This window comes from Sinocyclocheilus grahami, unplaced genomic scaffold, assembly GCF_001515645.1.
Source record: "Sinocyclocheilus grahami isolate Dianchi unplaced genomic scaffold, SAMN03320097.WGS_v1.1 scaffold426.1, whole genome shotgun sequence".
NCBI lineage: Eukaryota > Metazoa > Chordata > Actinopteri > Cypriniformes > Cyprinidae > Sinocyclocheilus > Sinocyclocheilus grahami.
The window spans coordinates 1,138,182-1,165,649 of NW_015505605.1; the positions used below are offsets into that span (position 1 = coordinate 1,138,182).

The following is a 27,468-nucleotide window of genomic DNA, read 5'->3' on the forward strand; positions in this document are numbered from 1 at the left end:
TCAATGCAGCTTCAAAGGGCTCTACATGATACCAGCCGAGGAATAATGGTCTTCTCTAGAGCAACGATCGGTCATTTTCTGAAAAAATACAAATGTATTTACTTTTTAACCACAAATGTTCATCTTGCACTAGCTCTGTGATGCACATCTTTACGCATTGCGTAATCATGTTAGGAAAGTTACGCATGGTTAGTTCTTTGTCTGTGTACTTCGTTTCAAAAAGGTAGGGTAGGGCAAAAACATTACATCTCATTTTCTCCTCCAACTTCAAAATCATCTGACATCGTTGTTTTACCTTTTTAAAATTTGAGGGTCGAGCTAGTGCAAGACGAGCATTCGTGGATAAAAAGTATATACATTTTATTTATTTTTAGAAAACAACTGATCGTTTCGCTACATTAAAACACTTATCCCTTGGCTGGGATCGTATAGAGCCCTTTGAAGCTACATTGAAACTGTAGTTTGGTCCTTCAACCCGTTGGTCCACTATATGGAGAAAAGTCCTGGACTGTTTTCCTCAAAAACCTTATCTTTTTAAAATTTGAGGGTCAAGCTAGTGCAAGACGAGCATTCGTGGATAAAAAGTATATACATTTTATTTATTTTTAGAAAACAACTGATCGTTTTGCTACATTAAAACACTTATCCCTTGGCTGGGACCGTATAGAGCCCTTTGAAGCTACATTGAAACTGTAGTTTGGTCCTTCAACCCGTTGGTCCACTATATGGAGAAAAGTCCTGGACTGTTTTCCTCAAAAACCTTAATTTCTTTTCGACTGAAGTAAGAAACACATGAACATCTTGGATGACATGGGGGTGAGTAAATTATCAGGAAATTTTTATTCTGGAACTGAACTAATCCTTTAACTTCAACCAGCAACAATACATTTGCTTGGAAGTTTCTAGCAATTCTGAAGACCTTGATTAGCTGGTTCAAGTATGTTTAATTTGAACTGCAGCTAAACGGGACAGTGGTCCTCAATTATATCCTTAAAACTCTTTAGAGGAAGTAAAACCCCAAGGTGCTTGCAATGTTTTTTTGCAAGCCTCAAACATTTGAACCCTCAGCATGTGCTGCAATGCTTGAACTGATCCACTAGATGTGGATGATCTCACGACACATCCCACCTACAGAGGGTGTGTGAGAGACTGAAAAGGCCACCTATTGTTTATACAAAGCCCTGACCTCAACACCCTCGGTGTTTACAAGAACATTTCCAAGTTTACCACGTATTTCACAGTCTCCTCCTAAACAAGTGGTCAGTTTTCACATACTGTCCTGCAATCTTCCAGGGCTTGGGCTGGTTCTTTATTTTTAGACCTTGACACTCTTGATCATACTGACTGAGAATGAAACCAATTGTGCCCAAACCAGGGTGGGTGTGAGATCTCGAGGACCATAATTTAGTCACTTTTTCATAAACAGGGGAGACTGGGAAATCTTGCCAAATTCCAAAAAATGTTGCACCACACACCAATGCCAAATAAAGCAAAACTCGTCAGGCATTTGACCACACAACAATAACACGGTCTCAAATGCAACAGAAGTAAATCGTATTTTATGTTACTTCACCAATTGTTTGTTTACCTTCGGTTTGAAGTAGCTCTGCCAAGGACAATATATTTTTAAGATATATCTTGGCTACAAAAGTGTTTGTGACTACTTGGTCTCTGTACTAGGCTATGTGCTGTTGCCAATTTGGGGCCACAAAAATAGTTTCCATATGTATGGTGACCAACTTCACCTGATTAACCTGGGGGTTTTCATAGGAGAAGAGCAATCAGACTAAAACTTTGCAGTTCTGGTCACTATAACAAAAATACAAATTGCAATAATACTCCCTCTAGTACTTCCAGTACACTAGTGTATGATCAGTTAATAAATGAATGCTAGGCTACAAATAGACTGAAAGAGCAATCTTCTTTTAGCAGTTATAGATAAGGTCGTGTGGTTTGAGGGAACTTGACTGAATTTAAAATGGCTGGAAAACAGACCTGAGTGCCAGGAAGGAAAGTGGAAAAATAGTCATTAATACCCTGTCACTAAAGCAGAATACAAAAGATGTGTTGTGCTCCGACCCAAGGGTACAAAAGGAGGATGTGCGGCATTTAGCTATTAATAGTGGTTTACAAAAAGGATGTAGTGTGGCAGATGTTGAAACGCTACTACAAACATCCTGTGGCAGTATCTGCACATGTCCAGAATCAGAAGAATGAGTCGTTAAATATTCTAAAAGTATTCAAAAAGTTTTTATCTCTGGAATAATGTACACAGAAGAACCATCGCATTAAGACCAGGAACATGTATTAGGTTTAATTGTAATTTCATGTCGACTTCAATCCGGCCGAATAAACACATCTACTGAAAAAGAACCAGGCGGATTCTCGTTCACCACAGGAGAAACTTCACAGATCAGAATAGAATGATATGAAAAGGCAGAAACCCAAAGATGCTGAGAAAATGTCAAATGCGCAAACCACATGCGCAGATGTTCTGAGAACATCGGGTTCCTGTTCTCCCGTCCGCATCCCACGGTCCTGTCTGCTTCCTGTCAGGGTTGCTGTACTAGGAACAGAGACGACCCTTTGGGGCCTGGGCTCAGTTAACGAGGCCTGAAAGGCCGGGGTGAAGGGCACATTCTTTGGCCTCCGTCCAGCAGAAGGTCACAGGATAAAGGGGGTGTTAAAGGGATGCACAGCATGAGTGGAGTAGTATTTATCATGGTTTGATGCGTGATGTTGAATGGTTCCGAGAAGCAATCTGTCCAAAAACATACTTTCAGCATAACTTGCTTCCTGTTTTAACTCCCTTCAGTTAGTAATTTAACTTTAAGTAATTAGCCAGTGAAAAATGCACCAACCTCCCAACCTATTTTGAATGAAGTACTGTTATGCTTCAGGGTGACCTGTTCATTTTTACACCCTTTTCCCTCTTCAATAACATCCTCATAATGCTAGGATTAACAAAACCTCATTCCACTGGAATTTTCATGGGAAATGAGAATTGTCAGAAACTCCAGCCCTCCAAGCTTGTATCCAGGATATACACACAAACACTACGTGCTGGTTTTGTTGCAGACGTCATGCCTTGCAGTATCAAGGGTCTGGATCCTTTGAACAGTGGCAGGCCAAAGTCAGACTGAATGAGTGCTGACCTTTGACCTCAAAGTATACCAACTGTCCAGGAGACATAGAGCTTCGGGGGAGAGCTCGCATTAGGGTCCAAAATGAATACTCCCTAAGTGCCAAATGAGTAGAAATACACTTAACATTGAAGTCTGGGTGATACACAAGGAATATTCTTCAAATAAAGGATTTAACATTTAATAATGCCACCAATATTTGTCACAAATATTTAACCCACAGCTAAATTTTTGGACCCTAGTGATACTACTAATAATAAACATTTTCTGAGCAGCAAATCAGCATATTATAATGATTTCTAAAGGATTATATGACACTGAAGCCAGGGGTAATGATGCTGAAAATTCAGCTTTACCATCACAGGAATAAATTGCATTTTAAAATACATTCAAATAGAAAACAGTTACTTTAAATTGTAAAAATATTTCACAAAATTTCTGTTTTTACTGCATTTTTGATCAAATAAATGTACTCTTGGTGAGCATAAGAGACTTCTTTGCACACTAAGTTAATATTTAAAAACATGCATAATTAACAGTGTTAAATATAATATTTAGCAAATATCCATTTTATTTTTAATTTGGACAAGATACTATATATTCTTAATATCAGCCATATATATCTATAATTGGCTGTAAAAAAAATATATATATATATATATATATATTTATATATATATATACAGTATATATGTGTGTGTGTGTGTCTGTATATATATGTATATATATATATATATATATATACAGACACACACACACACACAGTTATTAAAATATTCTGAGATGCAATTTAATTCACAATGTCCTCCAAATCATAACTGTCTCAGTGTAGTCTTTTATTGTTTTTTAGATGGTACACAGTTTAAATCATTAAGCAATTCATGTCACTACCTTTAAGATATAGGCTCAACCCAAAGCTGCAGCAGTCTCTTTTGTAGAAATATTGAGATTCAGAGGAATACATCAATTCCTATTGCACATCAGTCCAAAGGAGTGGCTTAAAAAAGTCCTCAAAAGGATAAGTGAGAAAATGGGAGACTCCTGCCTAAAGCAGCGCAGAGAAATATCAAACTGAAACTAACAGGTTCTGATCCGTTGCTGGCCGTTATTCAGCGGCTTTTATCCCTGAATACAAATCATCAGACCTGTTGGCCAATGCCAGTTTAAGACATAAAACCAAGGTTGTGAGATTTATAACCAATGGGTGAACAATGCAGGTCACGGACCCCTTTACTTGACCAGAGATCTCGGTAAAGCAACTGCCGTAAACGTTCTTTCAGAAAGCTCAGGAAGCTCTAAAGTTCAGGGAAAACATTAATCTTGTGGCACTTTTCCCCTGATTCTACACTTTCAGGGGTGTTTTTATTCTCACTCATCGTGCAAGCTAATGAGAAATGCACTCAACTTATGATGCATGCTAGAGAAGGATCCCTTTTATGTGTATTGTAACCCCCTCCCAAAAAATGTATTAGTCATAAACATTCATCCTTCCATACTCTTTTTTTACTTTAAAACGAGTCCTGTGTTTTCTCACTAGGTTTTCGGTTCAATCTTGAAGAGGAAGGGGTTGCTCTAAAAATGGGTTTTTGCTCTCAAAGGGCTCATCTGGGTCCTTCAGTGCTGCATGAAACAAAAGCAGTAGGTTTAATTTGTAATTCGATTTAGACTGTCGTCCGTGCAGTCCATCCACCTCCTAATCTCCGCCCTCCTCTTCGTCTCCCTGCTCCCCGTCCATCAGCAAGGCCGCGTATTTACTGGCTGAGCTGAATTTCTGTTAAAACAAAAAGGGGATAGTGAGACGTAACCAAAACAGTGCTGGTATTTGAGGTTCAAATGAGCTTCACGGTTCTCAGCTCTTACTTTGGTTAGCGGATGTGAGAAAATTCGCTTTTAGGAATCAAACTTATGTTAGTGATGGTTTTTGCCTATAATTGGTGCAACCAGTGTAACTGGAAGTAATCAGCATTTAAACCCTCTGAACATTTACCAAGGACACAAAAGCCATATGGAATTTTTCTTTTCTACAAAATTAATTTTTAGTTTTAGTGCCTTTCAGAGCAATTCCATTAACTACTATGCACTTACATCAATAATAATGAATTGTTTGGTACAATGTACTTATTGTGTTCATGTTGTAATGCAAATCACTTCTGCTGCTATTGAGGTGGGTACGGGGTAAGGTTAGGGACAGATTTGGTGGTATGGGTAGGTTTAAGGTGTAGGGTCAACAGTGTAATTATAGATGCAACAACAGAAATTAAATACAGATGTAGTTGCAGGTATTTTTTAATATCAGTATAATGTAAAAACATGTAAATAAGTAAGTGTGTTGTATCAAATAATTGATTTAAATGCAGTTACACAGTAGTTACAGTAATTAAAAACACTTAAAAGTGGGTCCAAAAAAATATAAATACAATATATAATACATATTTTTATACATAAAAGTCTAAGGCAACATATGATGGGGGGGGGGGACGCTTGTTAGCTAACAGTTAGCAACTTCCCAACCAGGTGCCACTAATCACCTAATTTTTTTTAGAAGTGGAAGTCAACTATTTTTTGCGAAACTTCTGATAAAAAAAAACAAAACATTACAAATAAGATAAGTAAACAGGCAAAAATCTAACGCTAATAACATGAATGTCTCTTACATTATGTTGAGTTATAGGTAAATAGCACAATTATAATGAGGTTATGCAGTTTTTTTGTCATGTGTTGCCTCAAAGAAAAAATAAATCAAAATTGAGATTTATACATCATCTGAAAGCTGAATAAGCTTTCCATTGATGTATGGTTTGTTAGGATAGGACAATATTTGGCTGAGATACAACTATTTGAAAATCTGGAATCTGAGGGTGCAAAAAAAAAAAATCTAAATATCGAAAAAATTGCCTTTAAATGTGTCCAAATGAAGTTCTTAGCAATGCATATTACTAATCAAAAATTAAGTTAAGTTTTAATATATTTACAGTAGGAAATTTACAAAATATCTTCATGGAACGTGATCTTTACTTAATATCCTAATGACCTTTGGCATAAAATAAAAATCTATAATTTTGACCCATACAATGTTTTTTTTGGCTATTGCTACACCCAGCGACTTAAGAATGGTTTTGTGCTCCAGGATCACATATTAGATACTGAAGTGTAAGATAAATAAAATATTAGGTCTGCTCTATATATCGCTGAATATCTATAGTCCTGTTTGCAGATGTAAATGGAAATGTTGTCGCCCTACTTGTGTCGACTTAATACCAGGGGTAAACAGCGCCTCTTTTCTACAAATTTTAACCTCTAACTTGTTATTCCATGTCCATGTCTATAAATCCAAGACTACCAGGAGGTTAGACAGTCTAAATGTCCTCAAGAAGACACTGTTCACCAGTTAACTGGGCTGAAATACTAGCCCTTTAACACCTGGTGTATTTTAAGGTCTGCTCCATCTGGTCCATTCATTTGGTTCATTTCCCTTCCAAATGGAGTTCCAACTCTATGTGTTTGTTTGAAAAGTTCTGACACGGTGAAAATCCAGATGGACTCCAGTGTGCAAACAGACCTGAGTGGATCTCTATTACATTTTTTTCTTTTTCAGAAACTGCTGCAAATGATGCAACGGACCACAGGAAATTCCTGTATAACTGATACTGAGGACTTCATTCATTTACAGATGCCACACACATTCAGAAAATTCTAATTAAGCACGGAAAATGATTTGCATCTATAATTGAATCATCTTTATAAGATGAGGCTGATTGATGTGCCATTGCACAAACAGCTTGGAAGAGGGTGTCAAATGTAATGTTTTCACATACAAGCATGTACTGGAGAGGTTTGCGTCAGTATTCTCTTTTCCGTTCTATACTACAGCCATAATTCAATGCTAGGATCAAAATTATGTGTCTAGGCTCAAATAAATATTTACACTTTTCAAGTCATATATCTTTCAAAAGAGGCCCACAATTACAGTCCGTGACCAACATTGTAATTTCCATTACATCGAATGAAGCACCTAAAAAAGGCACTAGAGAAAACTTTAATTAAAGGATTGGAGAGCAAAGAAAGCCAGAAGTAAAAGTAGAGGGAGCGGGGATCATGGGATCACACCCAGAGAGAATGTTAGCTCTGTCACTCACAGGGCTGGGAGGCTCCTCACATTTCTTTGGCTCTGGTGCTGGTCTGAGATCTCGCTCTCTTCTCGCGTCCTTTCTACAAGTAACGCACAACACAGTGAGACAGAGTCTCACAAGAACGTCTACACTCATTCAGAAAAACACTCAGGAGCAGGGACGAAGACCCCAAGGGGAAAACATCATATTGGCAATATTGCAATCAATATAGGACTGCTTGATTATGGCAAAATCGTAAGCACTATAACTATTTTGGTCAATTTACACTACCAGTCAATACCATTTTAATGTTTTTTTGGAATATTCTCTTCTGCTCACCAAGCCTGCATTTATTTGATCCAAAGTACAGCAAAAACAGTAACATTTTGAAATATTTTTACTATTTAAAATAACTGTTTTCTATTTTAATATATTTTAACATGTCATTTATTCCTGTGATTTCAAAGCTACATTTTTAGCATCATTACTCCAGTCACATGATCCTTCAGAAATCCTTCAAATATGCTGATTTGATGCTCCAAAATCATTTATTATTATTATTATTATTATTATATTGAAAACAGCAACTATTTTGGTCAATATACACTACCAGTCAATACCATTTTAATGTTTTTTTTGGAATATTCTCTTCTGCTCACCAAGCCTGCATTTATTTGATCCAAAGTACAGCAAAAACAGTAACATTTTGAAATATTTTTACTATTTAAAATAACTGTTTTCTATTTTAATATATTTTAACATGTCATTTATTCCTGTGATTTCAAAGCTACATTTTTAGCATCATTACTCCAGTCACATGATCCTTCAGAAATCCTTCAAATATGCTGATTTGATGCTCCAAAATCATTTATTATTATTATTATTATTATTATATTGAAAACAGCCGAGCAAAATTATTTTAGGTTTCTTTGATGAATAAAAAGTTCAGAAGAACAGCATTTATCTGAAATAGAAATCTTTTGTAACATTATAAATGTCTTTATCATCACTTTTGATCAATTTAAAGCATCCTTGCTAAATAAAAGTATTCATTTATATAATTTCTCCAAGCTTTTGAATGGTATAGTGTACCATTTTTTAATTTCAGATAAATGCTGATATTTGTATCTTCTATTAATCAAAGAATCCTAACAAAATGTACTTAAATGTTTAAAATATTGATAATATAAAAAAAAATTATTGAGCAGCAAATCAGCATATTAGAATGATTTCTGAAGGATCATGTGACACTGAAGACTGGAGTAATGATGCTGAAAATGTAGATTTGATCACAGGAATAAATTACATTTTAAAATATATTTAAATAAAAAGCAGTTATTTTAAATAGTAAAAAATATTTCACAATATTACTGCTTTTGATGCATTTTGGATCAAATAAATGTAGGCTTGGTGAGCAGAAGAGAATTCTTTAAAAAACATTAAAAATTACTGTTCAAAAACTTTTGACTGGTAGTGTATACTTTGCTATCCTATCTTGTAAAGGAAAGAAATGAGCTTTGGAGACAAATCCAGAGCATCATTGCAAAATCGAACGTGGCACAATAATAGTTTTTATCCTGTTTTAATAGTTGTTGGAACAAAGCCAAAATTGAAATCTAAAATAAAGTTTGATTAAATCGCACAGCCCTAAATTGATATTGTAAAATCCAGTTTGTAAAAACTCCTATTTGATGTTGAAATGAGATGAAGTCCTTGCTCCGGAGCCATACACTTTTTCTCTTGTTCCTAAGGCCAAATGCATCTTGCCCAGAGATATTTGCTATTACTGTTGAGCTGAACCATGTTAAAGGGGTCATATGATGTTGCTAAAAAGAACATTATTTTGTGTATTTGGTGTAATGAAATGTGTTTATGCAGTTTAAGGTAAAAAAAAAACATTATTTTCCACATGCTGTATGTCTTTTTTTCACGTTGTGTTGCATCGCGCAGCGTAAACATAAAACCATGTCTGCATTTGTGATCAGAGAAACAACAAACTACAAGCGCTACTCTACAATGCTCAAAACTCGCGTTTGAATCATCAGTGGTAAATCATTTAAACGAAAACGTACTTACAGTCTGAGAGTCAGAGCAGCCAGCATTGTAGTCTACTCTCCCAGGATCAGGAAACAGTCCTCCATAAAATGTGCTGCACACATCTGAATATTTGGGTTGAACAGTTCTGGAACAGTGTTGTAAATACAACTTAACCACTGATTTCTAGTCGTGTCCTCTTTTGGAAGACCAAACAAAGTAGTTTCACACGGCGAGCTAGAGTGAGCGGCGGTGGCCTAGAGTGAGCAGAGGCGGCAGGCTTGAGAACGGCGCGGCCAGCGGATTCGACGAAGTAGTGGCCGGTGGGCTTGCGGCAACCACATGTGTCGACTCCGGGCTGGACTCCGCTTTGTCCACGGTGAAAGCCGATCTGGCAACAGGATGAAGTTGATGTATTTCCTCAGCGACCAGCACGGATCAGCTCTAGGCATGACGAAGCAGATATCGTAATTTCGCTTTCACACCGAAACACACAGCGCCTTCACAACAAGGCGGCGGTGGCAACAACAATACTACAGCGAGAAGAAAAGTAACGCCTTCTTTCTTTGCGTGAACATTTGGACGGCGTTATGCAAATCTTCCCACATCGTGACGTAGTTATGTGGGGGCGTGTTAGAACGAGCCGTTTTAGGTAGGTGTGGTTGACTCTTAACTTTTATAAAGAATATCTCTTTGGATTTGAGACTTTAGTCTTTGCAACTTATATCGTAATTTCGCTTTCACAACGAAACACACAGCGCCTTCACAACAAGGCGGCGGTGGCAACAACAATACTACAGCGAGAAGAAAAGTAACGCCTTCTTTCTTTGCGTGAACATTTGGACGGCGTTATGCAAATCTTCCCACATCGTGACGTAGTTATGTGGGGGCGTGTTAGAACGAGCCGTTTTAGGTAGGTGTGGTTGACTCTTAACTTTTATAAAGAATATCTCTTTGGATTTGAGACTTTAGTCTTTGCAACTTTACAGATCTTCTTTATGCACTAAGAGCTTGTAACACTTCAAAGAGAATGGAAAAATTGAAATTGCATCATATGACCCCTTTAAACTGTTGTTTTACACAACAATTAGTTTCAGTCATTAAATATAATTGGTCAAACTGACTTTTCACTGTTTGTATCACTCCACTTGTCTTGATCCAGGCAGATTGTCAATCTGTGTGCTGGTGGATTTCTCAAGTGACTTTTTCTAATCACAAGTAATTGATTTCATGAGTGAGTCACTGAATTATAATTCAACTGATTGAAAAAAAAAATATATATATATATATATATTTTGAGACTGGAAAGATGCGAATGGACACAGTGTTCTACAGGCCAAACTAGACAAGAAACACATTTGTCCAACCACCACCATTATAATTCAATAATACTACAAAATCTAATAAGAACCTAAAGAGTATCTAAATATATCCTTCCAGAAGGAAGAAGGATCTCTACACTCCTGAGCAGTAGGGGTGCCAGAAAACAGCTAACCTGTCTCCTGTCTCCTTCCTTCGGTCTCGGCTGGCTGCTTCTCCACGCCCCCCGCATGCCCCAGAGCCCGAGGCCCCACCACGTCCCCGAGAGGGGCCCCGGTCCCGGCGCACCCCATCTGCTTTGTTTTCATCTGTAAGGAGAGCCCACTGTTCAGCAGAGGACACTAGGACAACTCTACTAATAAAGGAGCTGCATTAGGCTGTGTGCTTCTGTTAAATCTTTGAGCCGTTTACTGCTTCTTAACTAAACATTTGGAAGAGGCTGTTTTTAGGAAGAGAGGCTACTGGACATCTTCTCTTGCCAGACAACTGCAAAAGACAATACTCCCCTGTTGTCAATCCACTATGCCATTTTAAGGGGGTTCCAGTTGTGACTTGTGTGTGAAAAAAAATAAAATAATAAGAGTATATGCACTGACTTCTTTTATACCTTCCACCATTATTGTTTTTCATGTCTCACTGGATTTGAACACCTATAAGCTTACCTTTATTTCTTTGAGGAGCATCAGCTGAGCTTGCTGCACTGAAAAATAAAATACATAAAAATACTAAAGTCAGAATAATTCTAACTCTCTCTCTCTCTCTCTATCTATATATATATATATATATATCACACAAACTTTCAAAAGTTTGGGGTCAGAAAGTCTTTTTTGGGGTCTTTAAAAAAAAATTGGTACTTTTATTCATCAAAGATGTATTAAATGAATCAAAAGTGACAGTTAAAACAATTATAATTGTTAGGAAAAACAAACAACAAAACTGCTGTTCATCAAACTTGTTCAGAGAATCCTAAAAGAAACGTATCACTGTTTCAACACAAATATTAAGCAGCACAACTGTTTTCATTATTGATAATATTAAGAAATATTTCTTGAGCAAATCAGCATATTAGAATGATTTCTGAAGGATCATGTGACACTGAAGACTGGAATAATGGTGCTGAAAATGTTTTGCATCACAGGAATAAATTACATTTTACAGTATAATTAAATAGGAAACATTTATTTTTAATTGTAATAACATTTCACAATGTTAATGCTTTTATGGTAACATTTTATTTTACGGTGTCCTTGTTACAATGTTACATGTACCTACTATAGTAATAACAATAAATGATGCATAATGCAACTAACCCTAAACCAAACCCGCATCCTAAACCTAATCATATAGTAAGTACATGTAGTTAACTAATATTACAAAATATTACTTAAAGTACTTAATTACACTGTATTAAGGACACTGTACCAAAAAGCGAAACTGTTTTCTCTTACTGAGTTTTTTAACACCAAGTCAAACACATAAAAAAAAAACTTTCAGACCCCAAAAGTTTTACGTAGAGTATATATGTACTAATTATATTATATCATAATCATATATATATATATATACAGTGGGGAAAAAAAGTATTTAGTCAGCCACCAATTGTGCAAGTTCTCCCACTTAAAAAGATGAGAGAGGCCTGTAATTTTCATCATAGGTATACCTCAACTATGAGAGACAAAATGAGAAAAAAAAATCCAGAAAATCACATTGTAGGATTTTTAAAGAATTTATTTGCAAATTATGGTGGAAAATAAGTATTTGGTCAATAACAAAATTTCATCTCAATACTTTGTTATATACACTTTGTTGGCAATGACAGAGGTCAAACATTTTCTGTAAGTCTTCACAAGGTTTTCACACACAGTTGCTGGTATTTTGGCCCATTCCTCAAGAGCAGTAATGTTTTGGTATTTTAGATAATATAGTACATATTATACTGAAATAATTCTAACAGTTTTTGAATAATAGCTATCAATATATAACATATCAATCCAGATAGAAACCTTTTGGGTGGAGTGCTACTGCTGGGAGAGACGACAGGTTTACTATCACTCTCGCTGGATCCTGCACTCATGGCGCTCCTCTTCGCCCAAGGGTTCTCCTTAGGTGGCGGCGCCGGGACAACTTTCAGCGGTAGCCCCTCCTGCTTGGAAGTAGCAGTCTGGTTTCCATGTGAGGATGGATCCTCGTCACGGCTGCTGAAAACCTCGTTTTCTACTGAGCGCTCACTCTCCCGACGCCTCGGCGCTGTTGAGAGAGGAGAAGGATTGGAATCTGAGGATTTCTTTTTAATAAATCATTGCATATAGCGACAGTGTGATGACAGATTATTTACGTGTCTTATGATCAGCACCTATAAAACAGTACCTAAAAATCAGACCTGTGCATAACTGGTCAGTGATCACTTACCCCTGCTCGAGGTGTTTCCTGTTTGTGATGACTCACTTCCTGTTCGTGAGCGCTCGGTTGCTTGGTCCTCACTGCGCCAACTGGGATGCCTGAGCGTTTTAGGAAATGAGAGTGAAAATACCGTTTAGAAAAAGGGAAAGCATGTGAAAGTAATATGCCACTAAATATCGTAATTAGTAAAATTCAAATTGTTAATATCACATGCCAATTTTTTTTAGTGGGTGGTGGAATTGTGAATCATCCATTCACAAAACCATATTAATATGCAAGCAAATTATGTATTCTCAATTAATTTGAATATAATTAACATCCCAATAATCAATATTTATGAGAAGAGTAAATTGAGTTACAGGTCATTATTGCAATTTATATTCATTTATAGTTAAATTTGTTAATATTTATAGAAGTGTGGTTCAAGTTTAACAAAGTTAATGAATAGTTCACCTTCTAGCTATAAACAAATGTGATACATTTAAAAAAGTATTTAAAAATAGTTTCTTTATATACATATACATATATATATATATATATATATATATATATATAAAGAATAAGTTCATTTAATTATTGGGTGCATAAAGCCAGAATTGAAAATTATATCATCATTTATTCAGCCTCATGTCATTCCAAACCTGTATGATTTTCCTTCTTCTGTGGACCACAGAATATTTTTTTTTTGAATAATGCTGGTAGGAAAAGTTTCAGTCTCTAATGACTTTCATTATATATATTTTTTAACTTTTATGTTAAAAAGAAAGGAACTCATACAGGTTTTGAACAACATGAGGGTGAGTAAATGATGACAGAATTTTAATTTTTGGGTGAACTATCCCTTTAACAAAAAAATTCAACATTTAGTAAAAATGTACTGTACCTCTCTCTGGGTTTGCGTTCAGGTCCTCTGCTCTTGTCCTCCTCCAGCTGCCTCTGCAGTCTCTCCTGCTCTTTCTTTAGCCTCTCCTCCACCTCTCTCTCTTTAGCTGCCGTGTCCACCGGTTTGGCTCCTCCGAAGATGGAAGCAGCTCGTCCGGATGACGCTGAAGGGCCACTGCTCTGTTCTTCCTCTTTGGGAACACTGCGGGGCTTCAGGTTCAGTTTAGGCCTCTGAGTTGGACCTAAACACAGACACAGTCCAGTCTGTTTAGATGATCTGATTCAAGACTTCCTTAGGTTTGGTTCCTGGTAGGGTTGTGACGGTGAGGAAATTTTCCCACCGGTTAATTGACGTGTGACAACACCAATAATACCGGTATCACCGTGGGGGCGGGGGTGTTCCCTCTTTTCCTCGCTTTCCTTCGCTTTTAAATAGCTTGTAAAAGCATCATGCACATTTTACATTCACTTTCGAATTAGCGGCAATTCGGCATATGCAACAACAAAATACAACGTCAAACTCACTTTAGCCTATATATAAAACATAAGAACTTTTATTAACAAAACGAATAAAAATACACCATGCTATAGGGCCGGCTATGCCTAATATAAAATAACAAATAACTTACATAAAGTTTAAATAGGTATACAAAACTGGAAATAAGTAAACGTATAATATATAACCAACTAAATAAGAAACATGGAACGTTTATTAGCAAAACAAGTAAGAAAGCTTGGAGGCACGCCATACACCTTGATGTCAAATAAAATAAATAAATTACACAAAGTTTAAATAAAGTAAAAATCAGCAAACAATGTGGAACCAATTAAATAAGAAACTTCCAAAATCACCTTAGATAAACGGCAAAATTCAACAGGCTTTTCAAAATCCAAAATACTGCCAAACAGGCGCTTTGCATCTCGTTTCGAAACTAAATAATCCGCGATCGTCTTGTCCGTCTCACCTCACTCTTCTTGTCAGTCAGCTCGACTCACTTTCCTCACTGGATAAATGAAATCTGATCTGTGATGCGACTGTCGTTCGGCACGCTACATTGAGCAGCCGCGTTCAGTTTTTAATTGTAGTGTCTGTTCTTTTACTGAACTAAATTATTTTTATTACTAAAAAAAAATAAAAACGACAGTGGGGGTCTGTGCCGCGGTGGGCAAGTGACGTAACCGGTGTTGCGGCTTAACAACGGTATCACCGTCAGCACCGTCTATCGCGGCAAGCCTAGTTCCTGGAGTGACCCAGATAAATTTAATGGACCGTACCACCTCTGTCCTCGAGCCTCTCATCCCGTCTCTCGCATCTCTCTTCACGGTCACCATAGCGGTCTCCATAGCGCTCCCCGCTGCCCCGTCCGTCGTCCCGTCGGTCATCATAGTCACGCCGAAAGCCACTTCCAAATGGTCGACGACCCCCACTGCGAGAATCATAACCTGAAATAAGGTTAGGTAACACTATGTTAAGAAAGATCACGAATGTAAACAGTATAGTATAGTATATATATTTATTTAATGCCATGTCAGCATCAAAGGCTATTTTCATGGCAAAAAAAATTAATAAAAAATACAAGTATAACAAATACAATAAAAACCAGCAAACAAACAAACACAAGTTTCACGAATGTAAACAAACTAATGGCTGTTTTTGTTTTAAATTATCAATGCAATTCCGTTTCTAAGGAGCAAGGCCCTTTTCTGTTGTAAATGGATTAGAGCTGAATTTAATTATTGTAATTTTACACAGTTGTTCCGTTCTTCTAAGATCATTTCAGAGTTTTCATAAAAACAAGTCCACATGTCTGATTAAATGAATTAATCCAAGTCAACGCTCCGTTATTCCAAGAGCATCTTTTTGAACCAAGGGGAATAATAATGTACTTTTATTAATATTAATAATAAAGTGATGGCAAATAACAAAACAATTAAATAAATTATTTATATATACAGTGGGGAAAAAAAGTATTTAGTCAGCCACCAATTGTGCAAGTTCTCCCACTTAAAAAGATGAGAGAGGCCTGTAATTTTCATCATAGGTATACCTCAACTATGAGAGACAAAATGAGAAAAAAAAATCCAGAAAATCACATTGTAGGATTTTTAAAGAATTTATTTGCAAATTATGGTGAAAAATAAGTTATAAATAAATACATGCTAATTTTACAAAATATTTACTTAGCACTTATTCAAATAAATTATTCATTAATTTGAGGTCAGTAGGATTTAGTTTTCTTTCTATTCATCAAAGAAATCTGAAAATTCAGTGTATTACAGTTTCCACAAAAATATTAGTCAGCACAACTGTTTACAAAAATGATGATAAAAATGTTTCTTAAGCAGCAAATAGGCATATTAAAATTATTTCTGAAGGATCATGTGACACTGAAGACTGGAGTAATGATGCTGAAAATTCAGCTTTGCATCACAGGAATAAATCACATTTTAAAATATATCCAAATAGAATCCAGTTATTTTAAATTGTAATAATTTTTCACAATATCAGTGTTTTGCTGCATATTTGATTAAATAAATGAAGTCTATGTGAACATGAGATGAACAAAAGTGTATATCTAAAAAATAAAACATTCATTATCCATTCTCAAGATTGCTGGATGAATTTGGAACTGACACTAAAAAATCCCAAACACTACTGCTGGCATATTCCTGCAAGTCAAAGTTATTTGTCAGATTTATGCAGAATCATAATGTATGAAGGCGTTATATACCTCTGTCATAGTCTCTGCGGTCTCTGTCATCATAACGTTCCCGGTATCTGTCTCTTCCTCCATCATTGTCCCACCTCTGGCCATCACGGTAACGGTCTGATTCATAACGATCTCGGGATCCTAAGAAGTGGATGGTAAAAAAAAAAAACCTTAAATCACACAATTTTCTGTTGCAACATCTGGAATATAAAATATTTTATTTCTAAAATACTAACGTATTTTATTTTACTCCCGCTTCAGTGCTGACCAATAACTAATTAACTAACTAATTAACTAATAACCAATTAATTGACATATTATATTGTATGTCAAATACAATATAATAATCTCACAATAGATATGTTTAGTAGCTTGTCATGTGGCTTACTACTTTAACAAGACAAGAAGTTTTTTTGTTTTGTTTGTCAAACTACAGTTTCAAAGTAGTTTCCTCCTATACTCTTTTTCCAACAAATATTTGTCAAATGAAATAATTGCTTACGCTCTCCAAAGGCGTCGTCCTTGCGTGGACCGTCATCAGAGTCAGATTTAGGCCTTGCACGCCAGTCAGAATCAGTCTTGTCTGGGCCCATGTCTCGCTCACTACGGTTGCGATCCCACCCGGATACAGAGCGCTCGTCTCTCTCTAAACAGGAAAAATTTTAAATGATTGTGAATATGGAAATATATATTTTTTGCTCCAATGATACAGATTTACAACTGCATTATGCTACATATGAACAGATTGGTTTCTCAGAACCACACCTTTCTCATTGGACTGGTCAGCGATGTCTACACGGATCCTACGGTTTCCAAGGTTCTAGAAAGAGAGGAAGAAGAAGGGTTAATTACAGCGCTGAGAGCTGGTGTCTTCATCTTGGACAAGTGTAACAGATAATTAGCGCCACCATGTGGCAAAAATAAAACTACCAACAACACCAACAGTGAGTTCTATAATTCAGAAGCACACAGGTCTGTATCTGTTACTGACAGACATACAGACAACAACAAGGTGAATTTTAACATGAATTTTAACACCAATACTACTGATGGGATCTCACCTCTTCATTGAGACTGAGTGCACGCAACAGAGAATCCACGTCATCAAACTCTGCGTAGCCGAAGCCTTTCAGCCGTTCTGGGTTACTGGGCTCCCTTGGGAGGCGAACTGCACTGATCTGTATGAATAAAAGAGATATAATTACAGTTGTTCATATTTTTCATGCTTTACGCTATGGGCTAGAAAACGGCGCTACAGTTCTTCCTGTTCCGTTGGCAGTGTTATTTAATATGGCATTGTGTCTGTCTGTTTTTCCAGCATCTTGCGGTATACCTTGCAATTTTTTAAATGGAGTGGAAAGTTAAAACTAATTTAAAATGGTAAATTAATCAAATTAAAGTTGTGTCTCAAGGCCCCTGCATTACAACTTTGCAGAGGAATCTGGTTTTTAGGGTTTATGCTGATTTAAACAGTCTGCATTTTCCTTAATTGATCGGCAGAACATTGGATAGATAGATAGATAGATAGATAGATAGATAGATAGTAAAACAGTAATATTGTGCAATATTATTACAATTTTAAATAACTATTTGGTTACACTTTATTTTAAGGTGTCCTTGCTACAGTGTAATTATACATTTAAGTACGGAGCAATATTAATTAACGTAACTAATGTACTTACCATATGGTTAGGATTAGGGTTTAGCTTAGGGTTACTTGCATGTAATTATGCATAATTTATTGTCGTTATAACAGTAAGTATATATAAAATGTGCAACAAGGACATCTTAAAATAAAGTGTTGCCAACTATTTTTATTTGAATATTTCTTAAAATGTAATTTATTCATGTGATAGCAAAGCTGAATTTTTAGCAGTCACTACTCTATGCCATTATGAATGCCATTAATGTTTTTACAGGAAAACGCCACTATTTTTGAAAATAGCTAATTTTCATAATAGCTCATTTTCCAACTCCCTTAGTGTTAAACAGTTGAGTTTTACCGTTTTCGAATCCATTCAGCCGATCTCTGGGTCTGGTGGTAGCACTTTTAGCTGCAGCTTAGCATACTGCTTGCACAGGGAGCGTGCTGGGGACAATTTTCAGGTGCTGCGTAATATCATTGCGCCTGCTGCACCCATGTTTCCCTGATTATTACGCCGGAATGAGAGAAAATCGCAACTTTTCCTTTTCCGTCGGTCTTAGTACACGATGTAACTACAGAAGAGTCAAGTTTTAAATAGGAAAAATATAGAAACTCTTTGGTCATTTTTGAGTGAGATGCTAACGGTCTAATCCGATTCAATGATCTATGCTAAGCTACAGCTAAAAGTGCTACCGCCAGACCCGGAGATCGGCTGAATGGATTCGAAAACGGTAAAACTCAACTGTTTAACTCTAGGGGAGTTAGAAAATGAGCCTATTTTCAAAAATAATGGAGTGTTCCTTTAATGCATCCCAGCTGAATATATTAATATTAAATATTAAAGTATTAATTTCTTACAAAAAATATTTTCAATGGTAGTGTAAGTAACAAAAATAATGATACACAATACAATATCGAATAAAAAAATATTAAAATCTTTAACCATTATACTAGAACTGACACTTTACTAATGTGGTAAAACAGTCAAAAAATAAAGTTGTTTAAAAATGAACACTAGAGTGTTTTCATATGAAAAGATTACCCTAAATTAACCTATTTTCATTTGTATTTTGTACTGCTGAACTTGTAATGGCATGTGAAACACATCACCACCAAAATTAAGAACTAAAAATGAAGTTTCAGGGTTTTTTCCCTCTTATAACTAATCTAGAAACACGATGAAACTCAGCTGTGCTCTAAAAACATCTTGAAAAATTATTCTCTTCATGCACTATTTACCACAAGATGTTGTGAGACATGCAAAAACAGCACAAGTCTGAAAACCCCAACAGATGCTGTTTGGCAGAATCCATGTTAACGTAGTACAATGCATGTGAGAATTCCTTCTGTAGGCTCACGGGAAGAGGAGAAACTCACATTGAGTCCACGGAAGAAGTTTTTGATGGAGTCCTCAGTGACGTCGTAGGGGAGGTTGCCCAGAAAGGCAGTGTAAGGGGGGCTGCGGGGCAGACGGGAGCGGTCGATGTTGGGCTCACGGGCGGCACGTGGAGCCGTCGGCAGAATGGACCGATCGATGGGCGGCGCACGATACACCTCCTCTTCTGTGTGCCAGGATGTAGTAACTATAAAAAAAAGTGTATCGCTTGATTAGGGACAGTTCATCCCAAAATGTAAACTCTCTTATCATTTTCCCTCATGTCAATCTAAAACCAGATGACTTTCTTTCTTCGGTGAAAAAAACCCTGCTCTTTCACGTACAAATAAGGTAACACTGACCACGGATGTCAAGTTCCAAAAAAAGCACCATAATAATAATAATCCAAATGACACATGCATTATATGCCAAGTCTTCTGAACCCATCCGATAGCTTTGTCTGAGGAACAGACTGGAATTCATTCAAATAATCCTACAAAATTTGAAATATTATGAGGCATAGTGCCAGGTTTGCCATGGAAAACACTGCTGCTTCTTGTATTGAATGAGCAGAAATGGAAATGACATTTGAAAGCTACAGTGGAGGGGAATCTGATCAAATATTAAAATAAATACCATTACTAACAATTGGAATAAGTCATAAGGTCATTTTTCTTTTGATCTTTTTACGGAGCTTTATTTGACCTTCACAGCCAGTAGTCACTTGACGCTTTTATTGAATGGAAAAGTGCAGCATGAACATTGTGCAAAACATTTCATTTAGTTGTTCACAGAAGAAATAAACTGTTCCTTCCTTATTTTACCTACGACTTTTTCATAATAAGCGTCAATACTTAATTTAGCCTATACAAAAAGAGAAATCAACAAAAGTTAAAGTTTGTCTTAAATAACTAGGACTTTTACACTTAACTGAAAATGAAAACGTTTCCCCCGATTTCACCCCAATGACAGATATATATCTATTTTTTATTCCTTTTTTTAATCATGTGCATTTCCCTAAAGTTTGTGAAACACCAAACCAAAATCAAAGAGTGGTGAAACTATCTATATCAGCAGGTATCAGTAGTCTTTATTTATCATTCAAAAAAGGGAACCAAAACCAGGACTGCATATACAGACAAAAAAAAAGAAAAACACTTTAACATTTCAGTCATACTGTCATGTGTTTATGTTTCATCTTTTCTTGTCGTTATCAGCATTTTAATCCATCTAGTAGATGTCCTTGGAACTAAGGTTCACTTAAAGTGGGAACTAAACATCTTTCCAACTTGAGATCTATACAGTCACAAGGAATTGTTTATTACACAGAATATGTGCCAATATCACCGACCATAACTATGTCAGCATTACTTCGCCATTGAGTGTAGTTTGGGCTCTTCCTCAATGCATCCAATAAATGGTCACATCATGCACACATCCAGTCTGTTTTTCTTCATTAGTAACATGCAATTATATAGGAGGTGGTGAATTTGATCTTTAGCACCTTGCATTCTCTTATCACATAGACAACAGGTTAAGTGAAATTATGAATATGCAATATAGCGCATACATTTTGCAAAATGTTCCTTTTTATAGTTCTTTTTTCTAGCTGACTGATGAGCTTATGGAGCCGAATGGCTATTCTGAGGTAAATTTATTTTGTGGCATTGCTTACAAGCCTTACATGCTTTCAATAGTTTAGAAACACTGAATGAGCTTTTACATGATACATTTCAGTAAGTTGTACTGTAGGCTATCTTATAAAATAACTTTTGATGTTCATTCATGTTCATTTTGAACTAAGGAGAAAGATATGACGGGATCACGTGCCGCATTGAGGAGCGCCAAAACGGTATTGTTTAAATTTCGTTATGAATTTGGCAGAATTTTAAAGCTGATAGCTTACTTTGTTTATTAAAAGGTAACAAAGCACAAAGCTTATTGTGATTACTGGACAGCAAGTGCACCACAAATAATATGAAGTTCACGCATTAATAGAACACAGCATATACTGTAGTAAGGGTGGGAATCACGATACGAGACGATATTATCACGATACTTGTGTCACGATACAATATTATTGCGATTTTAAAGGGGTCATATGATGCTTTTTAAAGATCGTTATTTTGTGTATTTGGTGTAACAGAATATGTTGACATGCTTTAATGTTCAAAAAACACATTATTTTTCAAATACTGTACATTATTGTAGGTCCTCTATGCCCTGCCTCTCGCAAAGTCCCTCCTTCCGACAAGCACAGTCTGCTCTGATTGGCCAGCTGACCCAGTGCATTGTGATTGGCCGAACACCGCAAGCACTCGTCGGAAATGTAACGCCCCTTACCATAATCGCGAGCTTCAGCTTTCAAAATAAATGTAAAGACAGTAAATAATGTCATTAGTTTTACCATCAGGGCAGGTTGAGTGTTTTCTCTTCTATGGTGACAGGCAGACACATTTTGAGCAGCAAACACACAGCAGTTCTTCTGTTCTCCTAACAGATACAGCAGTTTCTCCTGCTTTGAAAGAGTTTTAAATGTCTGATGGATCTGCTGTATTTTATCGTAGAACACTGTTCGTATATCTGTGTATTTGTGGCATTCTGTTAGGAAGTGCAGTTCTGTTTCAATCTGATTCAGATCACAGTGTGAACACAGTCTCTGCTCCGGTGGCAGCCATGTTTTTCTGTGTCTGCCCGTCTCTATCATCAGCTTGTGTTCTGCTGAGTCTGTATCTGGTCAACGTGCCTCTCAGTTTCTTATCTAACACTGTGTACAGATACTCTGCCATACTGTACTCTTCTCTTTAGGGCCAAATAGCATTGCACTTTACTCTGCGGTTGTGTTTGGGTTTGCCAGTGAGTGATGTAGTTTTGTTTGATTTGTGCAGTAATCTGACTGATTCTGATGTTTTGATTCAGAGCAGCAGTAGATGTTAGTGAAGCATCAGGACTGAAGTTCTGGATCAGCTGAGGGAGTGGCTGTCTCTCTCTCTCTCTCTCTCTCTCGCACACACACACATACACGATGCGCAAAACTCCGCATTTGAACAGTCAATAGCAAATACTTAAACTAATAACAAAACAGTAGCTGATTCAGAAGCGCCAGATTGTCATAGCAAAGTCAGAATTACCTCCTCTCCTAGGTTCATGAAACGGTCGTCCATAAAATGTAAGTAATCTTAAAGATTCCTAAATGCATCTACTTTCGGAAGGCCAAATAAAGTGCTTTTGCTTTCGCCTAGAAACACAAAGCGTCTCCCTGACATGCTGCTTCAACACTAACAGCGGTTACTGAAACCACGCCTTCTTTCTTTGCGTGAACATTTGGGTGGCATTATGTTAATATTTCCACATAGTGAGGTAGATATGTGGGGGCGTGTTAGAACGAGCCGTTTAAGGGGGGCGTGGCAGAGTCTTAACTTTGATAAAGAATAGCTCTTTGGTTTTGAGACTTTAGTCTTTGCAACTGCAGGGATCTTATCTGCACAATCAGCTTGTAACACTCCAAAGAGAAAGGAAAATTTGAAATCGCATCATATGACCCCTTTAAATATATTGCGATATTCTGCGATATATTGCAATTTATTAAATTTTTCCAACTTCAAATTATGTCCCCAAGCGAAAACTTTGGCAACATCTGTTTTAATTAAAAATAAACATTTCTCAGTTTGTTTATCTCACTTCAATTTTATTGTTGCAGGGCAAAATGGGATTGTCAAGCAGACAAACTGACCAACACTTTCATGAAAACCTGTCGTAAATGTTGTATGCACCTGGCAAACTCAACTATTTGTATTACAGTCTAGTCTAGTCCACTTTAATTAAATGTAAACAGGTATGCACTGCTGTGCTACCACAAGTATTTTGAACAATGCAACTTGAACTTGTCCAAAAAAACGTTGTGCAGACCAGTGTTGGGGAAAGTTACTTTTAAAAGTAATGCATTACAATATTGCGTTACTCCATAAAAAAGTAACTAATTACGTTACTTAGTTACTTTTTATGGAAAGTAATGCGTTACGTTACTTTTGCGTTACTTTTTAAATCTGGACAGGGCTTGCTTGTTTGTTTTTAAAATAAAAAAGTTCTATTTTTGGCAAATATAAAAGCCTTTTCACACCAAAAGTGAAATGAATAAGCCTCAGGCTGAAGGGAAAGTACATTTATGTCCGTACAGTAGAATGCAGAAGAAGACATTTCAACACTTCAGCAATAAAAAAAGACACACAAATGTTGTCTAGAGTAATTTGTGCTTATTAGTACGGTTGAACTGGATCATCGAAGGTCAGAAGCAAAGACATTGGTTAATAGAATGGGATTAAATACATAAAGGATATTTGTGTTGCTTAACATTTAATTATTGCAGGTTTGCGTCATATTCTGTGTTGCATTATTTTTATTCGTTTTGAGGAATACTGAATCTGTGTTTTTTTTTTGTGAGTGATTTGAATTAATGGATATTCATATTTATTTTCGAACTACAGTAACATCTTCTGATTTCTCTCAACATGGGGACAGGAGAGCTGTCAATTAATACATTGAAAAAAAAAGTAACTTGCGTTACTTATCTGAAAAAGTAACTCAGATATTCTCTTGCAAATTAAAAAGTAATGCGTTACTTTACTAGTTACTTGAAAAAAGTAATATGATTACATAACTCGAGTTACTTGTAATACGTTACCCCCAACACTGGTGCAGACCCTTCAGCAATTGGGGCATTTGAAAGTAAATTACTGTTAAATTTTAAATAAATAAAACATAGTCTTACATCCGTTTTAAATGCGGACAGGGCTTTCCTGATATCTCTGTGATGCTGCCATCTTTATTTTACTAACTTCCTGCATGCTGAAGGTGACCCAGCTGACCTCACCAGAAAAAAACTCAACACCATCTAGTGGATTGTAAAGGAATTGATTTTATTATTTTACCAAATAGTGTAATAAAAGATTGATACTTGGCGTCTGTGTATACTATGCTGTATCGATTTTTCTCCCACCCCTAGCATATAGTCTAAAGATCTTGATAACAAGAAGCCACAGTATCGATTAAAAACTAGGATTGTTAACGATATTTTTATATCTACACAGCTGTTGTAGTTTGTTCGAGTTGTGCACGAAAGAGACACTACTTTTCTGCACTTGTACTTTGCACGTCTCTGTCATTTTCGATCTCTCTCATGCCGCCACAACCGGAGCTGCTTTAAGCAGGTGTGCCATCAGCACTGGTGTTCGGCAGAGATGAGGACTGTTTGAAAGTTTTTGTTCACTAAAACTCTGATGCGCATTGTCTCAGTTTAAGTCAACATAACAAAAGATGTGATCACAAAACAATCAGGAAAAAAAGGCAGTAAGTGCAAATTTTTAAGTCATAACATGTAAATTTATATAGTTGCCAGTGGTGACCTCAGCAAAAACTTAACTCGAAAATTTTTATTTTTGGTCCGTTTTAGCCACAGTCTGGAGCCCTGATATATACAACCTGTAAACAAAGCAGCACTTGCTTACCATTTTGAATATGAATCCAGTTAACCATCTTCTTTATTAGAGACAGCTCATGTTGTTATTAAAATACTTGCATACTTTAATGCTCAGTTAAGATGACGTAAAATTAGAATAAACTTCTGTTGGTGCCTCTGAATACATGTGTGAAGTAAATTGTTATGTGCTTTATACATTATCTGTGCAATTCTGAAATCAAACAGAAGTTATCGAAATATGAGAAAGATTGTAAAAGCATATTTTGAAAGCAAAGCATCTACAATTCAAATGTGGTAGATGTTTAATCCCATATCTGAATCTCACCATCTCCCTCCAGGTCATCGGTCTCGTCGGCCCAGCTTGTGGGCTTTGTGGGCGCATAACTCGGCGGAGCATTTCCCCCGCTGTCCTCTGCTAAAAAGTCAGTCAGGGTAAGGGTCTTACCCTTTTTCTTAATCTTTTTACCTGTCAAAAAAAACAAAACAATAAGTACACATTGAAAACAGAATGAAAGGTCTCCAGTGCTTAACCATTAAGCTCAAACACCACGATGAGGCATCATCGATGAAAACAAATGGATTGTAAAAGTAAAAGTCTGCTGTGGCTTATGCATGCATTTAAAACTGCAACTGGATGACAAAGCAGAAGATCCAACAATATGCAAATTAGTATACTTACTTTGCATTTATTATAATTCAGTAAATGTAGACTAACCGGTCCTACATAATTTGCATAGACAAACTGCTGCATTTGGAAAACAAGAATATCTATTTCCAGGTCAGACTGACTCATCTGTTGTGGACCGCTGCAGTTAACACGTGGAGAGAGGCATTGTTGTGAGTTACAACACACTTCTGAGCTCTTTGTGACAAACTGCACTGTAAGGACATTCCAGCTCTGTGCAACTGAATCCGTGTTTACTGTAGGGCTACTACACCCTTCTGCAAAACCAAAACAAAGCCCCCAAGTTCTGACAACATTATGCTAAAGCTCAATGTATGTGCAATGACTCAGGCACACTGGCTTTAGACTGGCAGTGACCTGTGAAAGTAGAAGGAAGAGTCAGCCACCCTCCTGAATGATGATTACACTATATTATATTATATAGTCAAAACAACTGAATCCTAGAAGAGGTTTAAGGCTTGACAAGATGTGTATAAATGTGGTTTTATGCCATTTTCTCTTAGGACTGCTGCATGGGAATTTTCTCCATTAGAGCTACCATTTTTCAGCACCAGATAGGGCTTCAAAAAAGCACCTTAGATTCACATATGAATACATTTGTTCTGTATGATTTACTGTACATTATTGTAGGTCCTCTATGCCCCGCCTCTCTCAAACGCTTCGTTTTCTACAAAGTCCCTCCTTCCGACAAGCGCAGTCTGCTCTGATTGGCCAGCTGACCCAGTGCATTGTGATTGGCCGAACACCGCAAGCACGCTTCGGAATTTGTAATTTATCTTTCAAAATAAATGTAAAGACAGTAAATAATGTCAGTTTTACCATCAGTTCAAGCCCGAATGGGGAACAGAGTCACGTGACAGACACAGTGATGAAGCTGGTATGTGTACACAAGCTACGGTTAAGACAGCTTTTATACATGTATACACGGTTTATACATTATCTGTGCAATTCTGAAATCAAACAGAAGATATGTGGGGGAGTGTTAGAACGAACCGTTTTAGGGGGGCGTGGCTGAGTCTTAAATTTGATAAAGAATATCTCTTTGGTTTTGAGACTTTCGCATTTTTTAAGGTCCAAAAATAGGACATGTCCGGGAAAAAGAGGACGGATGGTCACCCTAGTTAAGAGTTTCATTTGACAATTCAAGCCTTGTGCTTGAGGTCATGAAACGACATAATGAAAAAAGAACTTCTAAAATATCTGCTCAACTGTTTACCATACAAAATCATGGTAACAATGGCAAACAAAAATAGGAAATGAGTGGTTTAAAAAATAATAATTATTATTAATTCATTAAAAAGAGAAAATACACTACTACTAATAATAATAGTAATAAACAAATGATAATAATATAAAGTAAAGATCTGAAAAAAATTGAAAAAATACTTCTACTAATAATAAAAAGTAAAAATATATTAATAAGTAAATAATAACAAAAGTAAGATAAATAAATAAGCAAATAATATCAATAAAGTAAAAAAAAACAACAACAATTAAAGGGGGGGGGTTAAGTTAAAGTTGGCATTAGGACTATTTTGTCATTTCTAATAAATCAACACAGCGTTCATCCCGAAACAGTAAAACAACTGTTTGTCCCGGGACAGTGCAGACTGAGAAGATCTCTAATTGAGTTGCACTGAGCGTTTGTCCCGGGACAGTGCAGACTGAGAAGATCTCTAATTGAGTTG

At 36.5% G+C, this 27,468-nt stretch overlaps 1 protein-coding gene across 4 annotated transcripts in view; it reads right to left on the reverse strand.

Moving 5' to 3' along the window:
* Positions 1–3,958: 3,958 nt before the first annotated feature.
* The window catches only part of LOC107551539 (eukaryotic translation initiation factor 4B-like), a 26,568-nt gene continuing 3,058 nt past the window's right edge, over positions 3,959–27,468 (reverse strand). Inside the window, exons 2-15 of one of the 4 annotated variants that reach the window (XM_016233170.1) lie at positions 25,421–25,561; positions 19,622–19,827; positions 17,661–17,777; positions 17,365–17,419; positions 17,102–17,245; positions 16,621–16,740; positions 15,167–15,331; positions 13,890–14,130; positions 13,016–13,104; positions 12,610–12,853; positions 11,269–11,306; positions 10,782–10,914; positions 7,280–7,352; positions 3,959–4,914 (exon numbers count right to left, since the gene is read on the reverse strand). In XM_016233170.1, the coding sequence (XP_016088656.1) occupies positions 4,837–4,914; positions 7,280–7,352; positions 10,782–10,914; positions 11,269–11,306; positions 12,610–12,853; positions 13,016–13,104; positions 13,890–14,130; positions 15,167–15,331; positions 16,621–16,740; positions 17,102–17,245; positions 17,365–17,419; positions 17,661–17,777; positions 19,622–19,827; positions 25,421–25,561 (1,844 nt within the window). In that variant the 3' untranslated portion in view covers positions 3,959–4,836. Of the gene's footprint in view, positions 4,915–7,279; positions 7,353–10,781; positions 10,915–11,268; positions 11,307–12,609; positions 12,854–13,015; positions 13,105–13,889; positions 14,131–15,163; positions 15,332–16,620; positions 16,741–17,101; positions 17,246–17,364; positions 17,420–17,660; positions 17,778–19,621; positions 19,828–25,420; positions 25,562–27,468 lie in introns of all 4 variants that reach the window. The other 3 variants (XM_016233169.1, XM_016233171.1, XM_016233172.1) reach the window with 3 other exon arrangements.